The sequence below is a fragment of the Mus caroli genome, unplaced genomic scaffold (assembly GCF_978045245.1).
Source record: "Mus caroli unplaced genomic scaffold, Mus_caroli_1 scaffold_16, whole genome shotgun sequence".
Taxonomy (NCBI): domain Eukaryota; kingdom Metazoa; phylum Chordata; class Mammalia; order Rodentia; family Muridae; genus Mus; species Mus caroli.
In genome coordinates this window covers 50,687,216-50,709,076 of record NW_028227271.1, presented here as the reverse complement: position 1 = coordinate 50,709,076, position 21,861 = coordinate 50,687,216, and the positions used below count along the sequence as shown (strand labels likewise).

General features: G+C 39.3%; 1 protein-coding gene across 2 annotated transcripts in view; it reads right to left on the bottom strand.

Moving 5' to 3' along the window:
• Samd12 (sterile alpha motif domain containing 12) overlaps positions 1-21,861 on the bottom strand; it is a 454,418-nt gene that overhangs the window by 267,078 nt on the left and 165,479 nt on the right. Inside the window, exon 3 of one of the 2 annotated variants that reach the window (XM_021183955.3) lies at positions 8,589-8,718. In XM_021183955.3, coding sequence (XP_021039614.1) covers positions 8,589-8,718 — 130 coding nt within the window. The remainder of the gene's footprint in view (positions 1-8,588; positions 8,719-21,861) is intronic. The other variant, XM_021183956.2, reaches the window with a different exon arrangement.

Sequence of the window (21,861 nt, the reverse complement as noted above, 5' to 3'; positions counted from 1 at the left end):
GCTCTTAAGATCTTTCTGTCCCTTCTTAACGATGACCACTGAGTCTTGGAGAGGGAGTGCTGTACAGATGTCCCCCAGTTTGTGGCTGAGCACTCCACTGGTGTTTATTCTTTGTACTTTGAACAGTTTTGAGTTTCTGTGTTAACCATCATCCTTAGTTGGGTTAATTTCAAATGGCAGGAAAGGTAGAGGTAGAAGCCCTTCCATGATCCCCATCCCCAAAGAATTAAAGAAATCGATCTATTACATGGAAGTCCATTTATAAATATGAAAAATCAATAAGGAACACCTTCAAGGGATATTCAAAAGATCTCTATTTCTGCAAATGTAAAGAACATGCATTGTTGTTGCATGAAATAGACCCCAGAAACCCTCCGTTCGTATATATATTTAAGGTAGCTTTTAAAGATATTTTATATTCTGGGTAGCTGCAAGGGCTTTGCCCATGAAAACAAGTCTTTAAGGTTGGCAGGGGAAAGAGCCCTCACTGATACAGGGTTTGAAGCCAGAGAAGTTGAAGTGACTTAGCAGCTACCATTGGAATATTAGACACAGCCAGGGGCTGAAATCTCCTCCAACCTGAAAAAATTCTTAACTGTGCATAAAAGAGAATCTGAAAGTTGCCTGTGAGCTTACACCTGGTCCCAACAGAGCCTCTTCATTAGCATTCCAGACCAGGCCCAAGAAGCTAAGGAAAGAATCTTGCAAGCAGAGAAAAATACATGATTTTTTTTTCTCTTTAAGCTTAATCTGATGATTTCAATCTATATATCCTAATGTCTCTCTAGTGTTCTAACCATCTCACTTCTTTTAAAACACATTTCTACAGGGAATTAACACAAGTCACTCCTTGTCTAATTAAGCTCAACTGTCACAACATAGCAGCTGCTTTCTTAGCACAACAGAATTATCAGGTATCCTAATAGAAAATTTATAAAAGCTTTAAAGCACCGGTGGGTTAAAATATACCTTTTCTTAGATTTTTACAACTGAGCTGAAAATCCAGTTAGAATTTAATATCCTTGAAACAATGGCATAAGAAAAATCCCAATAGAGTGGAACTGTTCATAGGAGTACAAATACAAAATTATTTTAAGTTTATGTGTACTTTTCTTTTTTCTTTTTTTTAAATTTAATTTAATTCTTTAACTTATTAATCATTTTATTCTTTTACATTTCAAATAAGATTCCCCTTCCTGGTTACCCATCCCCAACTCCCCATCTTTTCCTGCCTCTCCCCCTCCCCTTTGCCTCTATGAAGGTGATCCTCCACCCACTTACCCACTCCTGCCTCACCACTCTAGCATCCCCTTACGCTAGGGCATCAAACCTCCATAGAACCAAGGGTCTCCCCTTCCATTGATGACCGACTAGGCCATCCTCTGCTACATATGTATCTGGATCCATGGATCCCTCCATGTATATTCTTTGGTTGGTGGTTTAGTCTCTGGGAGCTTTGGGTGGTCTGGTTAATTGATTCTGTTCTTCCTACAGCGTTGCGATCTCTTCAGCTCCTTCAATCCTTACCCTAGCTCTTCCATTGGGATCCCAGGGCTCAGCCTGATGGTTGGCTGTGTGTATCTGCATCTATATTGGTTAGGTGCTAGTAGAATCTCTCAGGGAACAGCCATATTAGGCTCCTGTCAGCAATTGCTTCTTGACATCAGCAATAGTGTCTGCTTTGGTGACTATAGATAGGATGGATCCCTAGGAGGGGCAGTTTTGGATGGCCTTTCCTTCAGTCTCTGTACCATTTTTTTGTTTCTGTCTTTCCTTTGGACAAGAACACTTATGGGTTAAAATTTTTGAGATGGCTGCGTGGCCCCATCCCTCAACTGGCGGCCATGCCTTATCTACTGAAGGTAGTCTCTACAGGTTCCATCTCCTCTTTGTTGCATATTTCAATTGATGCCATCCTCTTGGGTCCTCGGAGCCTCCCACTTCCCTGGCATCTGGGACTTTTTAGTGACTCCTCCCCCCCACTCCCTGCTACATATTTTTATTCGATTTCCTGACCCTTTGTACTTCTCTATTGTCCCTTCTAAGATCTGATCCTGCCCCCTTTTATCGCTCACCCTCTTCTCTCCATATCCAGGTCTTCTCTTCCTGTGATTATTTTGTTCCCCTATCTATGGTCTTCTTCTTAAGCTCCATACAGTTTCTGGGTTCTATTATGGGTATTCTGGGTTTGGGGGCTAATATCGACTTATCAGTGAGTACATATCAGGTGAATTCTTTTGTGTCAGGGTTACCTCACTCAGGATGATATTTTCTAGTTCTAGTTTGCCTGTGAATTTTATAAAGTCGTTGTTTTTAATAGCTGAATAGTACTCCATTGTGAAAGTGTAACGTGTTTTCTGTATCCATTCTTCTGTTGAGGTACATCTGTATTGTTTGCAGCTACTGGCTATTATAAATAAGGGTTCTATAAACATAGAGGAACATGTGTCCTTGTTATATGTTGATGCATCTTTTGGGTATATGCCTAGTAGTGGTATAACTGGGTCTTCAGGTAGAACAGTTTCCAATATTCTGAGAAAATGCCCGATTGATATCCAGAGTGGTTCTACCAGCTTGCAATTCCACCAACAATGGAGGAGTGTTCCTCTTTCTCCATATCCTTGCCAACATTTGCTGTCACTTGTGTTTTTGATCTTAGCCATTTTGATTGGTGTGAGGTGGAATCTCAGGGTTGTTTTGATTTGGATGTTGAACATTTCTTTAAGTGCTCCTCAGTCATTCAAGATTCTTCAAAGTTGGGAATTCTTTGTTTAGCTCTGTACTCCATGTTTTAATAGGAGTTTCAGTTCTCTGGAGTCTAACTAAAATCAGGAACAAGATAAGGGTGCTCACTTTCCTTCCCCTCTATTCAATATAGCATTCAAAGTTTTAGCCAGAGCAATTTGCCAACAAAATGAGATCAAAGAGATACAAATTGGGAAGGAGGGAGTCAAGATATACCCATTTGCAGATGATATGATAGTATATATAAGAGAACCCCCAAAATTCAACCAAAGAACTCTTACATCTGATAAACAACTTCAGCATAGTGGTTGAATATAGCATTAACTCTAACAAATCATTAGCCTTCTTCTACTCAAATAATAAATGGGCTGAGAAAGAAACTGGGGAACAACATGTTTCACAATAGTCACAAGTAATATAAAATACCTTGGTGTGACTCTAATCAAGCTAGTGAAAGATCTGTATGACAAGAACTTCAAGTCTTTGAAGAAAGAAAGTGAAGACCTCAGAAGATGGGAAAATCTCCCATGCTCATGGATTGGCAGGATTAACATAGTAAAAATGGCCATTTTACCAAAAGCAATCTACAGATTCAATGCAATAACCATCAAAATCTCTACTCAATTCTTAACAGAGATAGAAAGAGCAATTCCCAACTTCATCTGGAACAACAAAAACCCAGGATAGTGAAAAGTATTCTCAACAATTCTGGGGGAATTACCATCCTTGACTTCAAGATGTACTACAGAACAATAGAGATAAAAATGGAATGGTATTTTTACAGAGACAGGCAGGTAGGATCAATGGAATATAAGTGAAGACCAAGAAATAAACTCGCATACTTATGGCCACTTGATCTTTGACAAAGAGGGCAAAACCATCCACTAGGAAAATGTCAGCATTTTCAACAAATGGTGCTGGTTCAACTGGCGGGCAGCATGTAGAAGAATGCAAATTTATCCATTCTTATCTCCTTATACAAAGGTCAAGTCCAAGTGGATCAAGGACCTTCACATAAAACCAAATAAGCTGAATCTAACAGAAGAGAAAGTGGGAAGAGCCTCGAACACATCAACACAGGGGAAAAGTTCTTGAAAAGAATACCAATGGCTCATTCTCTAAGGTCAACAATCAACAAATGGGACCTCATAAGTTTGAAGAGCTTCTGTACAGCAAAGGATACTTTCAATAGGACAAAACAGCAACCCACAGGTTGGGAAAAGAACTTTACTAACCCTACATCTGATAGAGGGCTAATATCCAAAATATAAAAAGAACCCAAGAAGTTATGTGTAATTTTCAAACAACATTAAAAACCAAGCTGGGTATAATGGCCCACTCTGTATTCTGAGCACTTGGAGCCTGAGGTAGAAGTGAGGCTGTAAGCTTGATGCCAGAGATGTCTACCTATCAAGTTCCGTACCAACTTGGGCCACATGGTGGTACCTTGTCTAAAAAAAGTTTAAATCATTCCCTCATACAAAAATTAGTAGGTGTTTAAGATTGTTTTTGATTCATGACTGAGCAAACTGGCAAGGTTCTAAAACTAATAGAAAAAAATGCACCCAATAGCAGACACAATTGCAGGTTGGGATGGCTGGAATCAATGAACACATGCAAGGCCACTTTTTCATAGAGGTTGGAGAGTCAAGAAAACCTCTTCAGGACACAATTTATGTGGAAACAGCTAAAATCTTGTTTTATCAAAGTCCCTATTTTTTTTTCTCCAGGGATAATATTTCAAGTTTTTCCTTCCTGAACCCTAGAAGTATCATGCATTTTCCTTTGTGGATACCTGTGATAAAGCTGAACGTATAAACTGGGCAAAGAAGAGATTGCCAAGAATAACCAATAAAACAATAGAGTACAATACAAGGTATGTAAATGTAATCTCTTGAAAACACAGAATTTTTCACTATTTTCAGAGTACTGTTGATCATTAATAACTAATATCCTATTAATAATTAAATTAATGCAAAATGCAGACAAAATCAGGAGGTTAGTGCACTATTAGTTATCTACAACCCAGAGCTGCACAACAGCTCCCTACATTCAGAATTACATAACACAAATGGTGTGACAGTATTTTAAGGACACACTGCCCACCGCTGCCAACCCCCATGGACCACCAATTACCCTATTTACTTATGTTTCAAGCCCACTGAGTGGTGCATGCTCCATAAATATTTGTTAAATGGATGGATGCTCACTATTCCTCTGAATTAAGTTTGGCCTTTCACACACATCACCCCATTTAATCTTCCCAATGACCCTTTAAGTTAAACATCACTCATGCTACTGATGGGGGTCTCCCTTGTGTAACATCATGCAGCCACTGGGTCTTTTGTTTTTTATTAGATATTTTCTTTATTTACATTTCAAATGTTACCCCTTTCTTAGTTTCCCTTCTGAAAACCCCTATCCCCTGCCCCCTCTCTCTGCACACCAACCCCTCCACTCCCTCTTCCTGGTCCTGCCATTCCCCTATACTGGCGCATAGAACCTTCACAGGACCAAGGGCCTCTCCTTAAAGGTTGGAGTGAGGTACATCTAGGAGGATTTGGCTCAGGAAACCCACCTACTGCTTTTCCCCTTCAGTCTAATTAACACATGCTAATTTTTGTTAATGTCACTGGACTGGCTACCTCAAAATCAAGATGTTTTTATATGTTACATTATTAGAGCATGCTTCCTCAGTAAGAAAGAAACTGTTTATCCTTGTTTTAAGAAAAAATAAATGAACAGCATCCCTCAGTAGACAGGTAAACAATCTTGTTTATAGCCTTTCAGATTAGCACAGTGTATGTACCAGCCCAGTCTATGTTGTTTCCCCTTCGGGCACTCCATTTCCAGTGTTCAGCATAATAAAGCTAGATGAACTCAATACTGCTTATATGTGTGGTCTGTGTTCTCCGAAATCAGTACAGTACGCAGAAAAACGGCACCAGTCCACACTTAATTGTATGTGTCCTGTGAAGTGTTCACTCTACTCAGTAGCACCACGAGGGAGATGCTGGAATTATCTCCCTTGAATAAAAGTGGAGCAAACTGGAGTACACTGAGCTATTTGCAAAAAAAAAAAAATTGCCTGGTAATTCTGCATCTCTGTGCTTTGTCCTGTTCCTGCAACAGCTTCTGCCATCTCCCCAAGTCATGCTACGGGCTGCACAGGCTCTTGAGGTTTGCTATGGCATTACATTTTAATTGTTTTTTGTTGATTTGTTTTGACACAGGGTCTCATGTATCCCAGGCTAGCCTGTAACCCATGAATAGTTACAGATAACCACAAACCTCTAACTTTCCCATTTCTATCTCTTAAGTGATAAGATTATAAGTGTTTGACACCACACTTGCTTTTTTGTGGTGCTGGGAACCAATCTAGGGCTTCGTGTGGTCTAGGTAGGCACTCTACCAACTTAGCTATGCTCCTAGCCACACCTTATTTCTTCATTAATTTATTTATTCACTTTACATCCCAATATCATTCCACTCTCTCCTCCCAGTGCCCTGCCCCGTCACACAGCTCTTCCCTCATCTTAAATTTTTATGAACATCTTTTTCTTGATTATCATCACAGACTCCAAAGTTGCTGGGATTCCAATAGCTTCTACCACCATGGAGCCAGATATTGCGGCCTGGTCCCAATTCTGGAAGTTAGTTTCTGGGCATGTGGGACTTGGGATGATTTAGCTACTACATTCATCCTGAAGGAGCAGAAGTTGGAGTTCAAGAGATGAGAATGGAGTCCTGTGGCTTTCAATAGGTGAATAACAAAAAGATGTGGATCAAATGTTAATCTGCACTCTCTGTTTCCCAAGTCTCCAAATAATTCCCTGCTTTCTTTGCCTGCCAGAAAATAGGCTACTTTTGGAATTCAGGTGACTTCCTTTTTAAAAATTTTTATTAAAAACCAAAACCAAAACCAAAACCAAAACCAAAACCAAAACCAAAACCAAAACCAAAACCAAAACCAAAACAAAACAAGACAACACAAACAAACCCTCCAGATGGGACTTGACATAAATAAGAACACAGTTTTGCATGTGGAAGGATTGGCTTGGTGGTTTATTTATACCATTTAACTTTCACAACTCTCTGATATTTTAAGACTCTATTTTGGAGATAAAGTAGTGAGGTTGACTACCTTGCTGGGGTAAGCAATTTTATCTTGAACTCAGCCCCCTCAGTGGTTTACTGACACCACAGGTGTTTTGTGGATACCAAAGATGTTCTGCAGAGCAGTGTGGCAGCCTTATAACACACACCAGGTCACCACTCCTTTTTTCAGGTCACTTGGCCGACCACTTGGTTATTTCCTTAACTCTGAGTTCATTCACTCTGAGGGTACTGTTCATCTTCCTTGAATGAGCCTTTATGAGTATCATCTCTTTCTGGGGACGTAGCGTAATTCCCACAATTAATAAGTGATACCACTGCTCTCAAGTAAGATTGTGAAGAGGCAGTGCCATTACCATCATGCAGGAATTAAGGAACAATAAGCAGCCACTATCTGATCAAGATAACTGTTATCAAGCAAATGGACACCAATGGACTGATCACTCTTGGTATCGATCAACAGACCCTCTGTGGGCTTTTCTTATATGTATCCTTTATGACAAAGGATAGAATATGAAATCTAGACACTTCAAAGCTATGTGTCCTCACTACAATTAGGATTCTAGGAATTTCATTCTAAAGGGCCATTAACAATGGTTGAGGGATATACAGAAAATGACTCTTCTTGAGTTATAATCTCACACTTTGTTAAATCAGCTTGAGCTATACCTGGACATGTTTATTATGTAATTACTCATTACTTAAATTGCAAGACTCTAAAGTAATCCAGCTATACTTTTTCAAAAATCCTGAGTGTCTAGAACCCTGGTTCCATGATAACTTTCCTCACTGGATGAATGATGTAAGATAGTCATGACAGGGACTGGTCTTGATGACACCATCCTCTCAATCTGACCTACCTCAAACTTGTTTCTCTATAGCTCAAGGGTGCTGTTGAATTCACTCTGAGAACCCTTCTCCAAATTTTATCTAGGGAGGTGTGAGATATGGGCCAGACAGGAGAGTTGCAAGTGAAGTCCAAATATGTTCCTCCTGCTGTAGTGGTGGGCATGAGGGTGGGTATATTCACTTCCTCTCCTATGCCATGCTCTGCCGAGAGAAGTGACAGCAAAGGCCTTTGCAGCACATTCGACAATCCCACTTTTCGGATTTCAAGTTCTTCTTTATCCTTTCAGTGAAAGGCTTTCATACTCTTGATAGAAAAGTAGTTTCACTATGTGACTCAGTGACAGTAAGGGGGAGGACACTTTAGAACCTTAGACACTCTTGGGTGGGGACAAAGTGGAGTATGACAGGAGATGCCTGGTTTGGCAGGGAAAGTGACTTTCTACTATTGACTCTTCTCCATCATTAGTTACACATATGTCACTAATCAGTCAGAAAAGTCAATATGCTTGGTCTAATGAGAGAAAACAGGGAAAGATTCTCCCACGTAGAAACTCTGCATCTTCACAAAATCTCCAGCCAAGTGAACTTGAATGACTTTCTCTTTTCACTAGGACTGATGCATTCTTGTTTACCCTAGATCTACCAACTGCCTGCCGCACACACTTGCATTAGGCATTCAGAATCTACTTTCGTCTACTAACTACTTGATTCATGCAATATCATGTTTTATGCTGTCTGGAATTTATTGCCTATTTTAAAGCAAAGTTACACCAGGAAACTTCAGCAGGAAGATTTTTGCGTATGCGCAGGGAAAGGCCATCATGGGGGGAGGGGGAGGGGGATGGAATGAGAGGAGCCTTGGATACTGCAGACTTTACCAGTTATGTCATGTTGTTTGAATGACTCACTGTAGATCTGATACTGATTTGGACAGTGTTTCTTCAGCCACTTGCAGACATCCTGCTGGGTCCACAGGGCTACTGGTTTTGACAGCTTCACTGTAGCTGACTGTGGAGAAAGAAAGAAGTGTGTGTTAATGTTGCCCCATGCCTAGAAATACACTTATGTTCAACATCCTAGCATGCCTGGTAAAGACCATAGTCTGAATTCTCTGAAGAGAAATACATGGCTCTTATGGCCCTAACCTCTGCAACCTTTATCAATATTGAACGCACACACACACACACACACACACACACACATACACACACAGAGAGAGAGAGAGAGAGAGAGAGAGAGAGAGAGAGAGAGAGAGAGAGAGACACAGAGAGGAAACAGTACTTTTCAAATATTCTAGCAACAAGATAATAGGGTTGCCAAGCAAGTACCTCAGGCTTTAGGGGTAAAATAGCCATTGCCAAATGTTTTTCTCTGTTTGCTAGAGGTGTCTAGGTCTCCTCCCGAAACCCCTGGTGCCTACTAGCACTTGGCCCAGCAGGTGAGAATAATTATTTCAGGACTGAATGTTAGAGAACCTAGAGACCAGCATACTAAAAAGTGCTAGTCTGCCTGGGGGCTCTGGACTCAGGGTGGTCCTGTAAAGCCCAGGAACATTAGTCATGCCACAGAGAGAAAGCAAGGAGTCAATTCTGCCAGCATGTGGGGAATGGTAATACGATAATGGGAATCCTCAGGCCTTATATAGAAGCCAAATAGTCAAGGCCTTTTACTGCTCACTGAATCTTCCGCAGGACTAATCATAAGACATGAAAAATAAAAAAAATAATAATTTTAAAAGCCAGGATGTGAAGGGCTCAGCCTTTAATAAATGGTAGATTGCAAATATATTTATTAATGAGCTATGTCTCTGACGTCTCCCCCGTGAGTCCCAGAAACTTGGGCTAGGTTAGCTGGAACCACCTACATCAATAACTTTATTTTTTATCATTCTAGACCGGTGTTTGCCAAAAGAAATATTGAGAATTCTTTCAAATAGGTTCATTGGTACAGAGATCTGGTCATTATTTTCTTATAACCTGTTAGATTTCTTTCTTTTAACCTGTTAGATTAAGGCAAAGAGAAGGCCCTAAATTGACAGGAGTGTGAATTATATCTTCCAAACACTTGTTAACATTTTATTTGTATTTTACAGAGAAAGACTTGCTTCAGTTTTAGAACGTTCAACAGAAAATAGTACGTCTAGCATACAATTACTATTTGTTTACTTATTATTAACCTTTACTTATGGCAAAGAAATTATGAGACAAAATATATTTTTATATTGTTTTGAAAAATTGAATTACTCGCCCACTGTGTCCCAATTTTAAGAAAAAAAAGTATTAAGGGAGAACAATCCAGATAATTAGATATTCACCAGGAAATGTAGAGAAGGGAATATGCAACACTTAGATAGCACCTCCCCTCCCCTCCCCTCCCCTCCCCTCCCCTCCCCTCCCCTCCCCTCCCCTCCCCTCCCCTCCCCTCCCCTCCCCTCCCCTACCCCTCCCCTCCCCTCCCCTCCCCTCCCCTCCCCTCCCCTCCCCTCCCCTCACTCCCCTCCCCTCCCCTCCCCTCCCCTGTCCTCCCCTGTCCTCCCCTCTCCCTCTGCTCTCCCTCTCCTCTCCCTCTCCTCTCTTGAGAGAAAAGTAGTTTCACCATGTGACTCAGTGACATTAAGGGGGAGGACACTCCATCAAGCATTAATAAATGAACAAACAAACATCAGGAGATTGTAGCCCTAGGTCTCTGAATCTCTGGCTGAGGATCACAGACACCAGAAAGGAAAAGCTTCTCAATGTTCCAAATGGGCATCTTGGCTTATCACTAGGGTTTGTGCAAGTTTGATCTACAACTCTTGTAATGAGATTACAAAGAAGCTTCTCTATGCCTGCACATCCTGAGTGTCCTGCAGCTAACAATATGGATGCTGGCAAGCACAAGCAGAAAAAGCAACTGAATAACGTAATGAACCGAGATGACTTTCATTCAATCAATGATCTTAGGCATGGCATGTTATTCAGCAGTAGGCTTCCGGTCCATTTCTGCCTGCTTTCCCTGTGGTATCCTGAGCTCATGTGGCTCCTTAATCAAACATGGCTGTTTCTGCCTACCACCGTTCTGCATCCATTTTTCTCCTTCTATTTGAAACCATATGGACTGTTTTCCTCATTCTGATTGGAGAGGAGAACTTTGGGCTTCAAGAACACCAATGAGTCCATGGGTTTATAGCTGTTGTTGTTTGGATGCTGATGTTAAATCGTTTTCTTGGCCCACCAAGACATTCCTTCCTTCACATGATCAAAAACACTAGAATTTGAGAGCTTTTAGACAGAGATGCACTTTGTAGCATGCCTCACAACTCAGCACCTCGGGATCTGGCTCTCCCCTACTCTAAAACTTTCCCCTCAGATTAGCTGAATGAGTTTATAGCTGACACATCATTACCCTGAAACTCCTGTAAGTTTCTTTCAAGTACAGCTAATCAAAAATTTTTTGAAGACTCCTATAAACCAGTCAGAGAAGACTGTAAATTAGGACAGGGAAGGCAGGAGACGAAGTTGCTTATACATCAATACATTAAACTTCCTTATCTTGAAAGGTCATCCTTTAACCTGCTTATTCCCTAAGGAACAGAGGACTCGAGCCCATCAGCCTAGCTTCAGAGGATAATGTACCCAAATGTGTCAAGTCAACTCAGAATGGATCTTCAACAGCCCTTCACTGGGCTATATCTTAGCTATATTTCTTTATCAGAAACTCGGTGGTTCTAAAGCTAATTAATACCCAAGGAGACCCCTTATTTTTCCTTCACACTATATTCTATTACAATTAATTGTGAATTTGGTGATGTAGGCCTTGAAAGAAGTAAACCTGAGCTTAAGATATGTAAACATAAACAAATGAAATGAAGGGTGAGGTTGAGTTTCTCTTACTAAAATACAGTTTCATCTCTCTCTAACCAATGGTGATTCAAAGTTATGGCCCTATTTATCAGCGGCACTTACCCATGGTTATTATGTTATTAGTCTGCTACACGTTAGCTTTTCAAGATGTAGCATTAAGGAGTCATAATGACAACAATCTCCGTTTTGATCTAGTTTTTAGATTTACTCTCCCTCCAACTCTTTTCTATAGCACCAAGACGGTCCCCAGTCACATCTCCCTGTAGCATCATCATTCCTTCTATTCCAACAGCAATCAGGTTTTGAGAGTAAATACCTTAAGCTGTTGCCCTTGAAGAGCCGAACCTTTAATTCTCTGTGTGAATTGGAACAACAAGCTTAATCTATTACCATGCATGAGATTAACATATTGCCTTCTGCAGCAGATAGGAGCAGAACCTGCATGGGTGTTTCATCCTTCCCCATCCTCCTTCCCTTTGCCGTCCTGTGTCCACCCTCTACTTTGTATCCATCACTACATGATCATTTTCTCATTTTTAAAATAGCTGCCATGTCTTCTTTTCCCCTCACAGTAGGAGCTTAAACCAAAATAATAGTAGTCCAAACAGCTGAGATAAAGAATTTCGTATTTTCTAGGAACAGTAAACTAATAGAAAAAAAGTTCTGCCCAAAGGCAACCATTAAAAAAACATTTACCCCAGTGCTTTTTCTGTATGTTCAGCTCTACCACATCAGTCCTCGGTTTACAACCCCAGAGACAATTTTGGTTTGTTTTGCTGCCCTGAAAGAGGCCCGAGGCAGTTTATTATCTTAACCTCTGTGCATTGTGACACGAAGCAGGATCCCAGACATTTCCTTTCTAAACTAGTTCTGGTCTTTATATCGACAAAATGAAAATGTGTTTCAGACACTTTTACTTTCTCTTTTACAGGAAGTCTCCATGCAAGACTCATATCCTCAAGAGAAAGATTGTTTGCAAATGATTATTTTTTTGCAAAGGATTCTTATTTGATTTCAATACAATCATTTCAGCTATGTTTTATAGTAATTTATAATGGGTGTTTAGCTAGACAGAGTGTGAACACAGGAAGGCAAAGGGATAGAGGGCAGGACAAGAATGAGACACCCATGCAGGTCCTGCTCCTACCTTCTGCAGAGGGCAATACACTCATGTATGGGGATAGATTCAGTCTGCTGTTCCAATTCACACAGAGAATTAAAGGGTCAGCTATTTAAGGGCACCAGCTTATGGTATTTACTCTCAAAACCTGATTGCTGTTGGGATGGAGATATGACTAAGGACCATCTTGTGCTACACAAGAGAAGTGGAGACAGAGCAAATCTAAAAACTAGAGCAAACTGGGGATTGTTGTCATTATGACTCCTTAATGTTACACTTTGACAAGCTAATGTGTAGTAGACTAATAACAATTTCACAATGCAACTTTGGCTACAGATCAGCCAATAAATAGGGTCTTGACTTTTTATCACCATTGATTACCGAGATATGCAACAGTGTATTTGAATAGTAGGAACTCAGCCCCACCCCCCATTTCATTTTATGTAGTAAATTTCAAGCTTGCCAAGCTAAAGGTGAAGCTTTTCTCCTAAGCAGTTAAACAATTAACTGGTTTAAATAAACTTAGTATTGAAGGAACATGTTAGAAAGTGCCTTTAAAGGCAGATTTCATTTTTTAATTTAGCTACCCCTTATCTTTTTGTGCAATACAAAAGCTCTCTTAATTTACTTGTTTTTGATTTATAAGAGAACACTGTTATTACTAGCATGTAATTACTGTGTAAAGTCTCTACTGGATGAGTTTGTATGAGGCTTAATTGTTGACTGTGAAAGATCGGAGAGCTTAGTTTTTTCCTAACCATTCCTAAGACAAAGTGAGACTCACAGACAACTACCAGAAAGTGTAGATATGATGTCAGCATCGTTCTAAATCAGTTTGGAAGCTGTAGGAGCTTCCTTCTTTCACTTTCCTGTAGTGTCCTGTATCAGTTACTTGTCTATTTCTGTGATAAGACACCAAAAGCAAGGCAACTTAGAGAGAGAGAGAGAGAGAGAGAGAGAGAGAGAGAGAGAGAGAGAGAGAGAGAGAGAGAGAGAGAGAGACACAGCCTCGGAGCAGTCACTTACATCTTGAAACATGACCATGGGACAGAGAGAGCACACTGGGAATAGTGTGGGCTTCTGAAATATCAAAACCATGTTCAGTGATACACTTCCTCAAACAAGGACAGACCTCCAAATTTTTCCCAGTGATCTTCTCCATCAAGAAACAGGTGACCAAGGATTCCAAAACCTAAGTCTATAGGGGGCCATTCTTTTTTATTATTATTATTTTTTATTAGGTATTTTCCTCATTTACATTTCCAATGCTATCCCAAAAGTCCCCCATACCCTTCCCCCGCCACTCCTCTACCCACCCACTCCCACTTTTTGGCCCTGGCGTTCCCCTGTACTGGGGCATATAAAGTTTGCAAGTCCAATGGGCCTCTCTTTCCAGTGATGGCCGACTAGGCCATCTTTTGATACATATGCAGCTAGAGTCAAGAGTTCCGGGGTACTGGTTAGTTCATAATGTTGTTCTACCTATAGGGTTGCAGATCCCTTTAGCTCCTTGGGTACTTTCTCTAGCTCCTCCATTGGGGGCCCTTGATACATCCAATAGCTGACTGTGAGCATCCACTTCTGTGTTTGCTAGGCCTAGGGGGCTATTCTTCTTCAAACCAACACATAACTTTACTTTAACTCCTGTCCTCTTTAGCTGACCGCTCTTGTGTGATCATACTCAAGATTGCAGAAAAAAGAAAGAAGAGAGGGGGAGAAGGAAACACACATTTATATATAATAAACTATCAATGCTTGCTTTAGAGACTTTAAATGCTCATTTATTCAGAAAACAGTCTCTAAATATGAAAAAGAAATGTGATAGTTCACAAACATTTAAACTAATTAACTTAAAAACAAAAATATTCACAAATAATGTCCACTTTATCTATCATGGAAAGAGGTATGTAGAAAATAGTCAAGTACTTAAACTGTTATATTCAGTAGCCAGTCTATGAAGTTCACTTATTTTTTTACTAGTATTTTGTGTGCTTGCCTGTGTATGCATGTATGTGTGGATACGTGCATGTGCACACACACACACACACACATATATGTATATATACATATATATATATATACATATGTGTGTGTATACACACACACACACACATATACACATATGAGGTACCCAGAAGACAATATTGACTGCTATTCCTTAGATACTGTCCATCCTGTTATTTGAGACCGGTCATTCACTGGCCAGGAACTTACCAAACGACTCAGATGGTTGGGCAGTGAGCCCAGGGATCCATCTGTTTCTTCCCTCCTGGAGCTGAGATCCTATGTGCTTGCTGCCTAACTTTTGTTTGTTTGTTTGTTTGTTTGTTTGTTTGTTTCAGTTTTAAGGATCCAATGCCAGTTCTAATGCTTGCAAGTCCATTAGGCACTTTACCATCTGACCTATCTCCCTGGCACTTCCTAGGGACATTCTTGGTTTGTAATAAAATATATTATGACAGCTCTTACATCACAGCCTCCCAAAGAGAAGACTACTCCCTGCCAGAATATTTCCAGGAAACAAAACAGAGCATATGTCTTCTTGGTTTAAGGAATACATGCAAGTGATGTGTTATTTCACCTTCTTTCATCTTTAGCCATGTTTAGAACATCACCAGAATGAATTTCTCAACTGTGTAGAACCCCTCTGTGAACAGACCCTAAGCAGCAGCAATGGGGAACGACACGTGTAACACTTCAATACATAGTGTGACTTCGTTAGCTTTTTCAAATGGGCTGGAAAACTTTTACTCTCCACTGGCTACAGTAATTTGTTCATATTTCTTTTTATGAAATGGAAGGATACTCGGTGTTTTTGCTATCTATCTATCTCTATCTAGCTAGCTATATCTGTCTCTATCTCTGTCCTATCTATCTATCTATCTATCTATCTATCTATCTATCTATCTATCTATCTATCTATCTATCTATCCATCCATCCATCCATCCATCCATCCATCCATCCATCCATCCATCCACCTACCTACCTACCTACCTATCTATCTATCTATCTATCTATCTATCTATCTATCTATCTATCTATCTGCCTATATCTATCTATCTATCTACCTACCTACTTACTACTGACAAGCCCAAATTTAGCTCATTATTGAGTCACACCATTGACTTATGCTGAAATTACAGAAAATTTAAACTTTTATGCCTTCTTCAAATGAACTGAATTCAAACGAGAGCTGTTGTGTCTTGCAGCCACATTTTTCTAAACCCCAATTCAATTTTAAGGTCTCAATTCGTCATACCAAATATCCACTAACCATTCCATTGGCTGTCCTCTCACATTTGTATCAACCATGAAAATAAAAGTTCTATGAGGCTCACAATAACTTTGAAGAGAGTAAAAGAGGGTTAAGCACCGAAGGCTAAGGGACCACTGTTCTAGGATACTACCATGTTGAACACTGAAATAAGTTAAAAAGTGAATATAAGGATGGCTTGAGAGAAATTTTCTGTTTTTCCACATTGGAGCTCAGTAATGACTTTGTTCACTCACCCCTTGGTGCGGCAGACTGACAGGCACAGCAAGACTGTAGGAGTCTGAGTCATCAATTAGTTTCTGTTTAAAACCTAACACAGGAATCCAATTCAATTTCAGACATCTAAAATAGTGGTTCAAAGACCTTGGGATATGAGGAATATATAACAATGTGTGTATGTGCATATGTGTGTGCATGTGTGCTTATACATGATGGTGTGTCTGTATGGGCTTGCCTGTGTGAGTGTGAATGTGTGTTTATGAAAGCATGAGGGACTCCACTTAAGAACTATCTGCCATTGCCCTAATTGAAGATAATTGCTTGCTCCCCCTTCCTCCCTATCACTGCTTTAACTACACAAAACCGGAACAAACATGGATACAGATTCAAGGTTCTTCCTAAGACCCAACAGCTTTCATAAATATCTATACAAAACTACCTATTTATTATTAAAGAATAGGCAACTTCATGCCAAAATTAAAGTTGGACTTCCATTCTCCATCTCACTAATTCTTGGGTTGTATCTTCTATCAAAAGGAAAATGAATTGTGTCACCACTAGATACATTTATTTTCATCTTATACATTACAACTCTCTAGAGATCTAATGAGTTTAGTTTTATTCCATGATATAAGCTGGTGAATGCCAAACTATATTTCTAACCTAATCTTTTTCCACACAATAGAATGCAATATGTAATAGACACTTTGAAGGTCCAGTCCATAAACATCACAGTGAACTTATTCAAGATGTAGGTCCCATTCTCTCACCCCAAACCATTCCATCTATTACTCTCAACACATCATCTGATAGAGACTGACACAAGAGATTCAGTTTTGATCAAGATTTCCTCCTCTTGCTGATATTCACCATACAGTCATCTGTTTTTCCTATATTCCACATGAAATCTACTGGGGAAACCTGAGAGACCCAGGTTCAGGTACATCAAATTCTATCCCTCATATAATTATATTGTCAAATTTCAATTGGAAGAAGTGTCATGCCATACCCAGCCATTTGTTTCTGAGAGTTCAGTCCACCAATTGAATTCTGTTTTCCATTAGTCTTCATTTTAAACATTTAAAATGGTATATACAAGGCTTCACCCAATTTCCCTACCCAATCTCACCATGTCATTTTGATAATACTCTCTTAATACTTTCTTTTCACACTATGATAGTTGGGATAAGGCCAACAATGCCCTGTTACTTTGCTTCAAATTCTCTTACACATACACAGCTTAATTGCTTACTTCTATAAGCATCTGCTCACATGTTCTTTCTCTGTAAGGGTTACCATCCCCATCTCTCTGTTTAGAAGTCCAACATCTCTCCCTCTTATACTTCCAGTTCATATTACCTCCCTTTACTGCTTCTTTCTCTGCAGCAAGCACATGCTTCACACTTCACAATTCTCTTGTTTTAACTACTGCTTATTACATGACTCATCTTATTGCTTTGTACCTTTCAAAAGGGTTGAAGTCATTCTCATTCTGTGAAAAATTCCAAACTTTTGAACAATTTCTTGCACAAGACTCTCAACAACTATCTGCTGAACAAATGGAAGAATTGTCCGGAATGTCACCATACATCATGGCTCCTATATCCTAGAAGTGTCAGAAAACTGGTTCAAGTCCCAGCTGTGCTCTTGACATTCTCGGGTTGAAGCATCTTTTTTTCCCATTAGATTTTTCTTGTACTGACTGAGCAGAAGTTGCAGAATTTGCAGAAAAAATGCAGTTGTCTAGCACCGTAATTCTTTGCAGCACAGCTCACATGTCCCAGTCTCAATTTTTTTTTGACTGACATAGAGAATGATGAGACAAGGGAAGCTTGGCATTTGAGGCCATAAAGGCTGGCAGTGAAGGCCAGCTTTGAAAATTACTAGTACTAGAAACCTTGAGATGGTCCCTGGACCAGTCTGAATATACTTCTCACCTCAATATAGTACAAATAATACCTACCCTAAGGTATGTGAAAGCAATAGACATTGTTCATTTAAGACATTTAAGTAGTGCCTGAATACACACATACTGTGTGCTCAGATAGAATATATTAATATATGTTCAATGGCATTGATATACTTCTCAAACATGTAAATTCTCAAGCCTCATTTCGAATGGCACAGTGGGCACTGCTACTCTTTGGAGGCCAGATGACTTTTGTTGTGGACACACTGAGTGTATCTGGGGGAGGTAGGAGATTGGAGGTGGGGGACACTGGGAGTAGCAGAGGGAGGAGAAATGTGGTGGGGATGTATTGTATGAGAGAAGAATAAAAAATGAACCTAAAAGAAAGATGGACAGAAATACAGCCATTAAAGTAGGAGTGGAATTTAGACAACGGTGGATAAAGACTCATATGGGTGGAAAAGTAAGAAAATACACTAAAAAGGAGAAATGATAAAAGAACAAAGATACCAAATGAGTTACGGTTTGGGTATGTTTTGATATGTTTCTTCTTATTCAGACAGTCCTGTTTATTCTGATAACTACACATATATGCCTTTGTGGACTTCATGAGAAGTTATTCACTGGTTTCTGCCTAAAACTTACTATCAGCCTAAGACTCACTTCCTCTTTCCAGGGACATTCTTGCACAAAGTGTCCTAATGGCATAGGAAAGACACAGCTCAGATCCCACGAGTATTTCATGCAGCTATTTATAAAGGTACACTATTTACCTGTGTGTGCAGATGCTGCTAATCTACCCAGATGTGCAGATGATACTGCTTGACAGTGTTACAGGGAACGCTCGTAAGCTAGGCTGAGAAAATCTACTGTCTCCAACATGCATGCTTTTTTTTTTTTTTTGGCAGTGAGGTTTCTAACAATGAAACTTCCCAGAATAAACAGGCAATCAACAAGACACATGTTGCATTTAGCAACCTGTATTGCTCTGCTTATCAAGGCCTGTTCTTTCTATTAGCTCAGTTACTCATCTTGTCAGTAGAGATAAAGAGAGAGGAGCACACTGTACTTTTGAGTCAGTTCTGACCTAATATAGCAGGAAAACCCACCACTCAACCAGACAGATGAACACAGCCTTCAAGAGATGTGTACTACACACAAAGGCATATATATACTTCCTCAGTATACCTCATGCATATCCTATTAGCAAGATTTTAGGTGAAGGATAGGTGGAGAAATGTATGAGAAAAGCTCATATGAAAACAAATATGAACCATCACAATGCTATTTATTATTATTATCATTGTTTACCTCTGCAACATGACTTTGAAATGACAGTAGAGTGGATTGAAGACAGTAATGTCTTCATTGCAAAGGGACTGGGTGCAGTATGACTAGAGGTTTTCAGTTATAAGTTTGCATTTGTTTTCCTACTTCTTGATTCTGTTGGATAAGCTGAAGCCATGTGGCTTACCGTGATGGAAGAACAAGTTGTAGATAATGGTGGTTCATGTATGAGATGAATTCTTGAATAAATTTGCATGTTTTCTACATTCCTTACTCTTTTGAAATCTTAGTGAGAACATTCATAGTCAAGCCTCACCAAATAGGGCCAGGGAATGTGGCAGAAGGGTCTTCTAAGGTACTAGAAACACAGTATTAGAAACAAGGTATTAGAGACTCCAGAAAAACCACTGTGAATCTTTCCAACAATTTGTAAAGCACCAACTATATCTGACTCACAGAGGAATACACTTAGAGAAGGCATGTAGCACATATAAAGTCATTGCTTTTAGGGATGCACTGAGGATGGATGCATCAAAATTACACATCATACAGACTTAGTACCACTCCAGCTTGATATACATGATGGAAAAATGCAGGTCAGTAATGTGGACTATGGTGCTACATGGCTTCCTTGATTACATAATTATGATACATGTAAACAAAGAAGGCTCTACCGTTTTCTTGGTATGCTCAGGGCAGATATAAGCTAATCTGCTTCCCTACTCTGGTCCTTCCCTTAAGAATGCAGGACATATATCCTATGCAATGTAATAGAACAGGGATAATTTTTCTATTTTAGTGGTATTACCAGTTAAAGGACAATGAACACATCTACTACATCCATAGTGTAAAATTGAAGATAAATTGAAATAACAAAATAGCTAAACATTTAATTTGCATTATTTTAGAGGAAGCATAAGCACCCCAAAAGTGCTGCTTTACTAGGGTAGAGAGTGGGTTATAGATAACCAAGCCCCAAAATCTGGAAGCATAATGTCTGTGTGATGCTTACAATACTAGTCTTAAACTTGAAGCTTAATCAAGGAATACTTCAACTCCCAGCTCCATGGATTCTTGCTGCCATCCACTCAGCCAAATGATGAATCATTTCAATGGAGACTTCCAGCCTCCAGAACATTCATAACATACATGTCTGCCATTTAAAACACCCAGTCTCTGTCTCTTTGTCATGACATCTAAAGCTAAATCACACGGGACCAAACTAGTCCAATGATTAGTCAATTCAAATTCAATCCCCTAAGAGTCTTAGACAGATAGAGCTTTACATATCTCACTACCACTGTATAACCAACAGGAAGATAACCTAAACACAAGACAAATTATATAGTAATCGAGAAAACCCATTTTCATATATATTTTCCCTTGATTTTTAAGTGTTTGCTTTTATATCACGGAAGAAAATATAATTGATTACTTGCTTCATTAGTGTAGTACGTTAATTTTATGAACTATTTTCCCGTAATCCATGTCCAGATACACATCTTTATGGCACATTCTCCTCTGAAAAAATAATTATGTATCTTTGTTTGATTAATCACCTAAGTAACTTTTTATCTACATAATCATACTGTCAAAGATTACTGATATAAAAGAAAGTACGTGAAAAACTTCTAAGAAGGAATTAAAGTGCAAAGTAATATTTTTTTTTGTCTTGCCAACCTTTTTTTTTTATTTTTCAAGGAAACTACACATGGTCTTAAGCCAAGTAAAATACTTTCTCCAATGCCAGTTACAATTTCCAGAGCTTTTAACAGCTATGATCATGCACAAAGTCATGGTCCCCAAGACAAGCAGTATGCAGAAGGGGGAGGTTTGGGGAAAGTGACTGGATCAGAGGGTTCTGTTACTACCAATGGAATAATCAACTGATGGATTCAAAATATCAACAGACCATTGGAAGATGGTGAAACTATGGAAGGTGGGGGCTTGGTTGGAAAAATCAGGTCATTGTGGATATGTCTTTGAAGGGAGATCTCCTGGCTTCTCCCTGTTACCACATACTATTTCTTGGTCTTTATGAGATAAGAATCCTTCCTGGGGCATGCAATTCTTCTATGATGTTTCTGTCCTGCTAAAGATCTAGACACAATGGTGTAGGCCAATACGCCAAGTCAGCCAAAATATGAATCAAATGCATCTTTCCTCTTTTCAACAGTTTCTCTCAGATGTTTCACAGCAATGGGAAGTTAGTAATGTAAGTGCCAATATATTCATGGTTTCTCTTCTTGATCTTTTTAATTTGCTTGGCTTCAAGAGTCATCTATTTGTATTTTGGTAAGAATAATCAGAAATTAGGAATTAGTAAATTGATACTTTTCCCTTCATCTATATATCCATCACCAATTTTAACTGTATTGATTGCTTTTATAATACTAAATAGTATATTTATATTTATATGACTCTCAAATATGGACTCCTTTAATATTTTTTCTACTTGCTTTACTCTTTCAAAGTCCCACAGCTGGCCATCTACAGTAT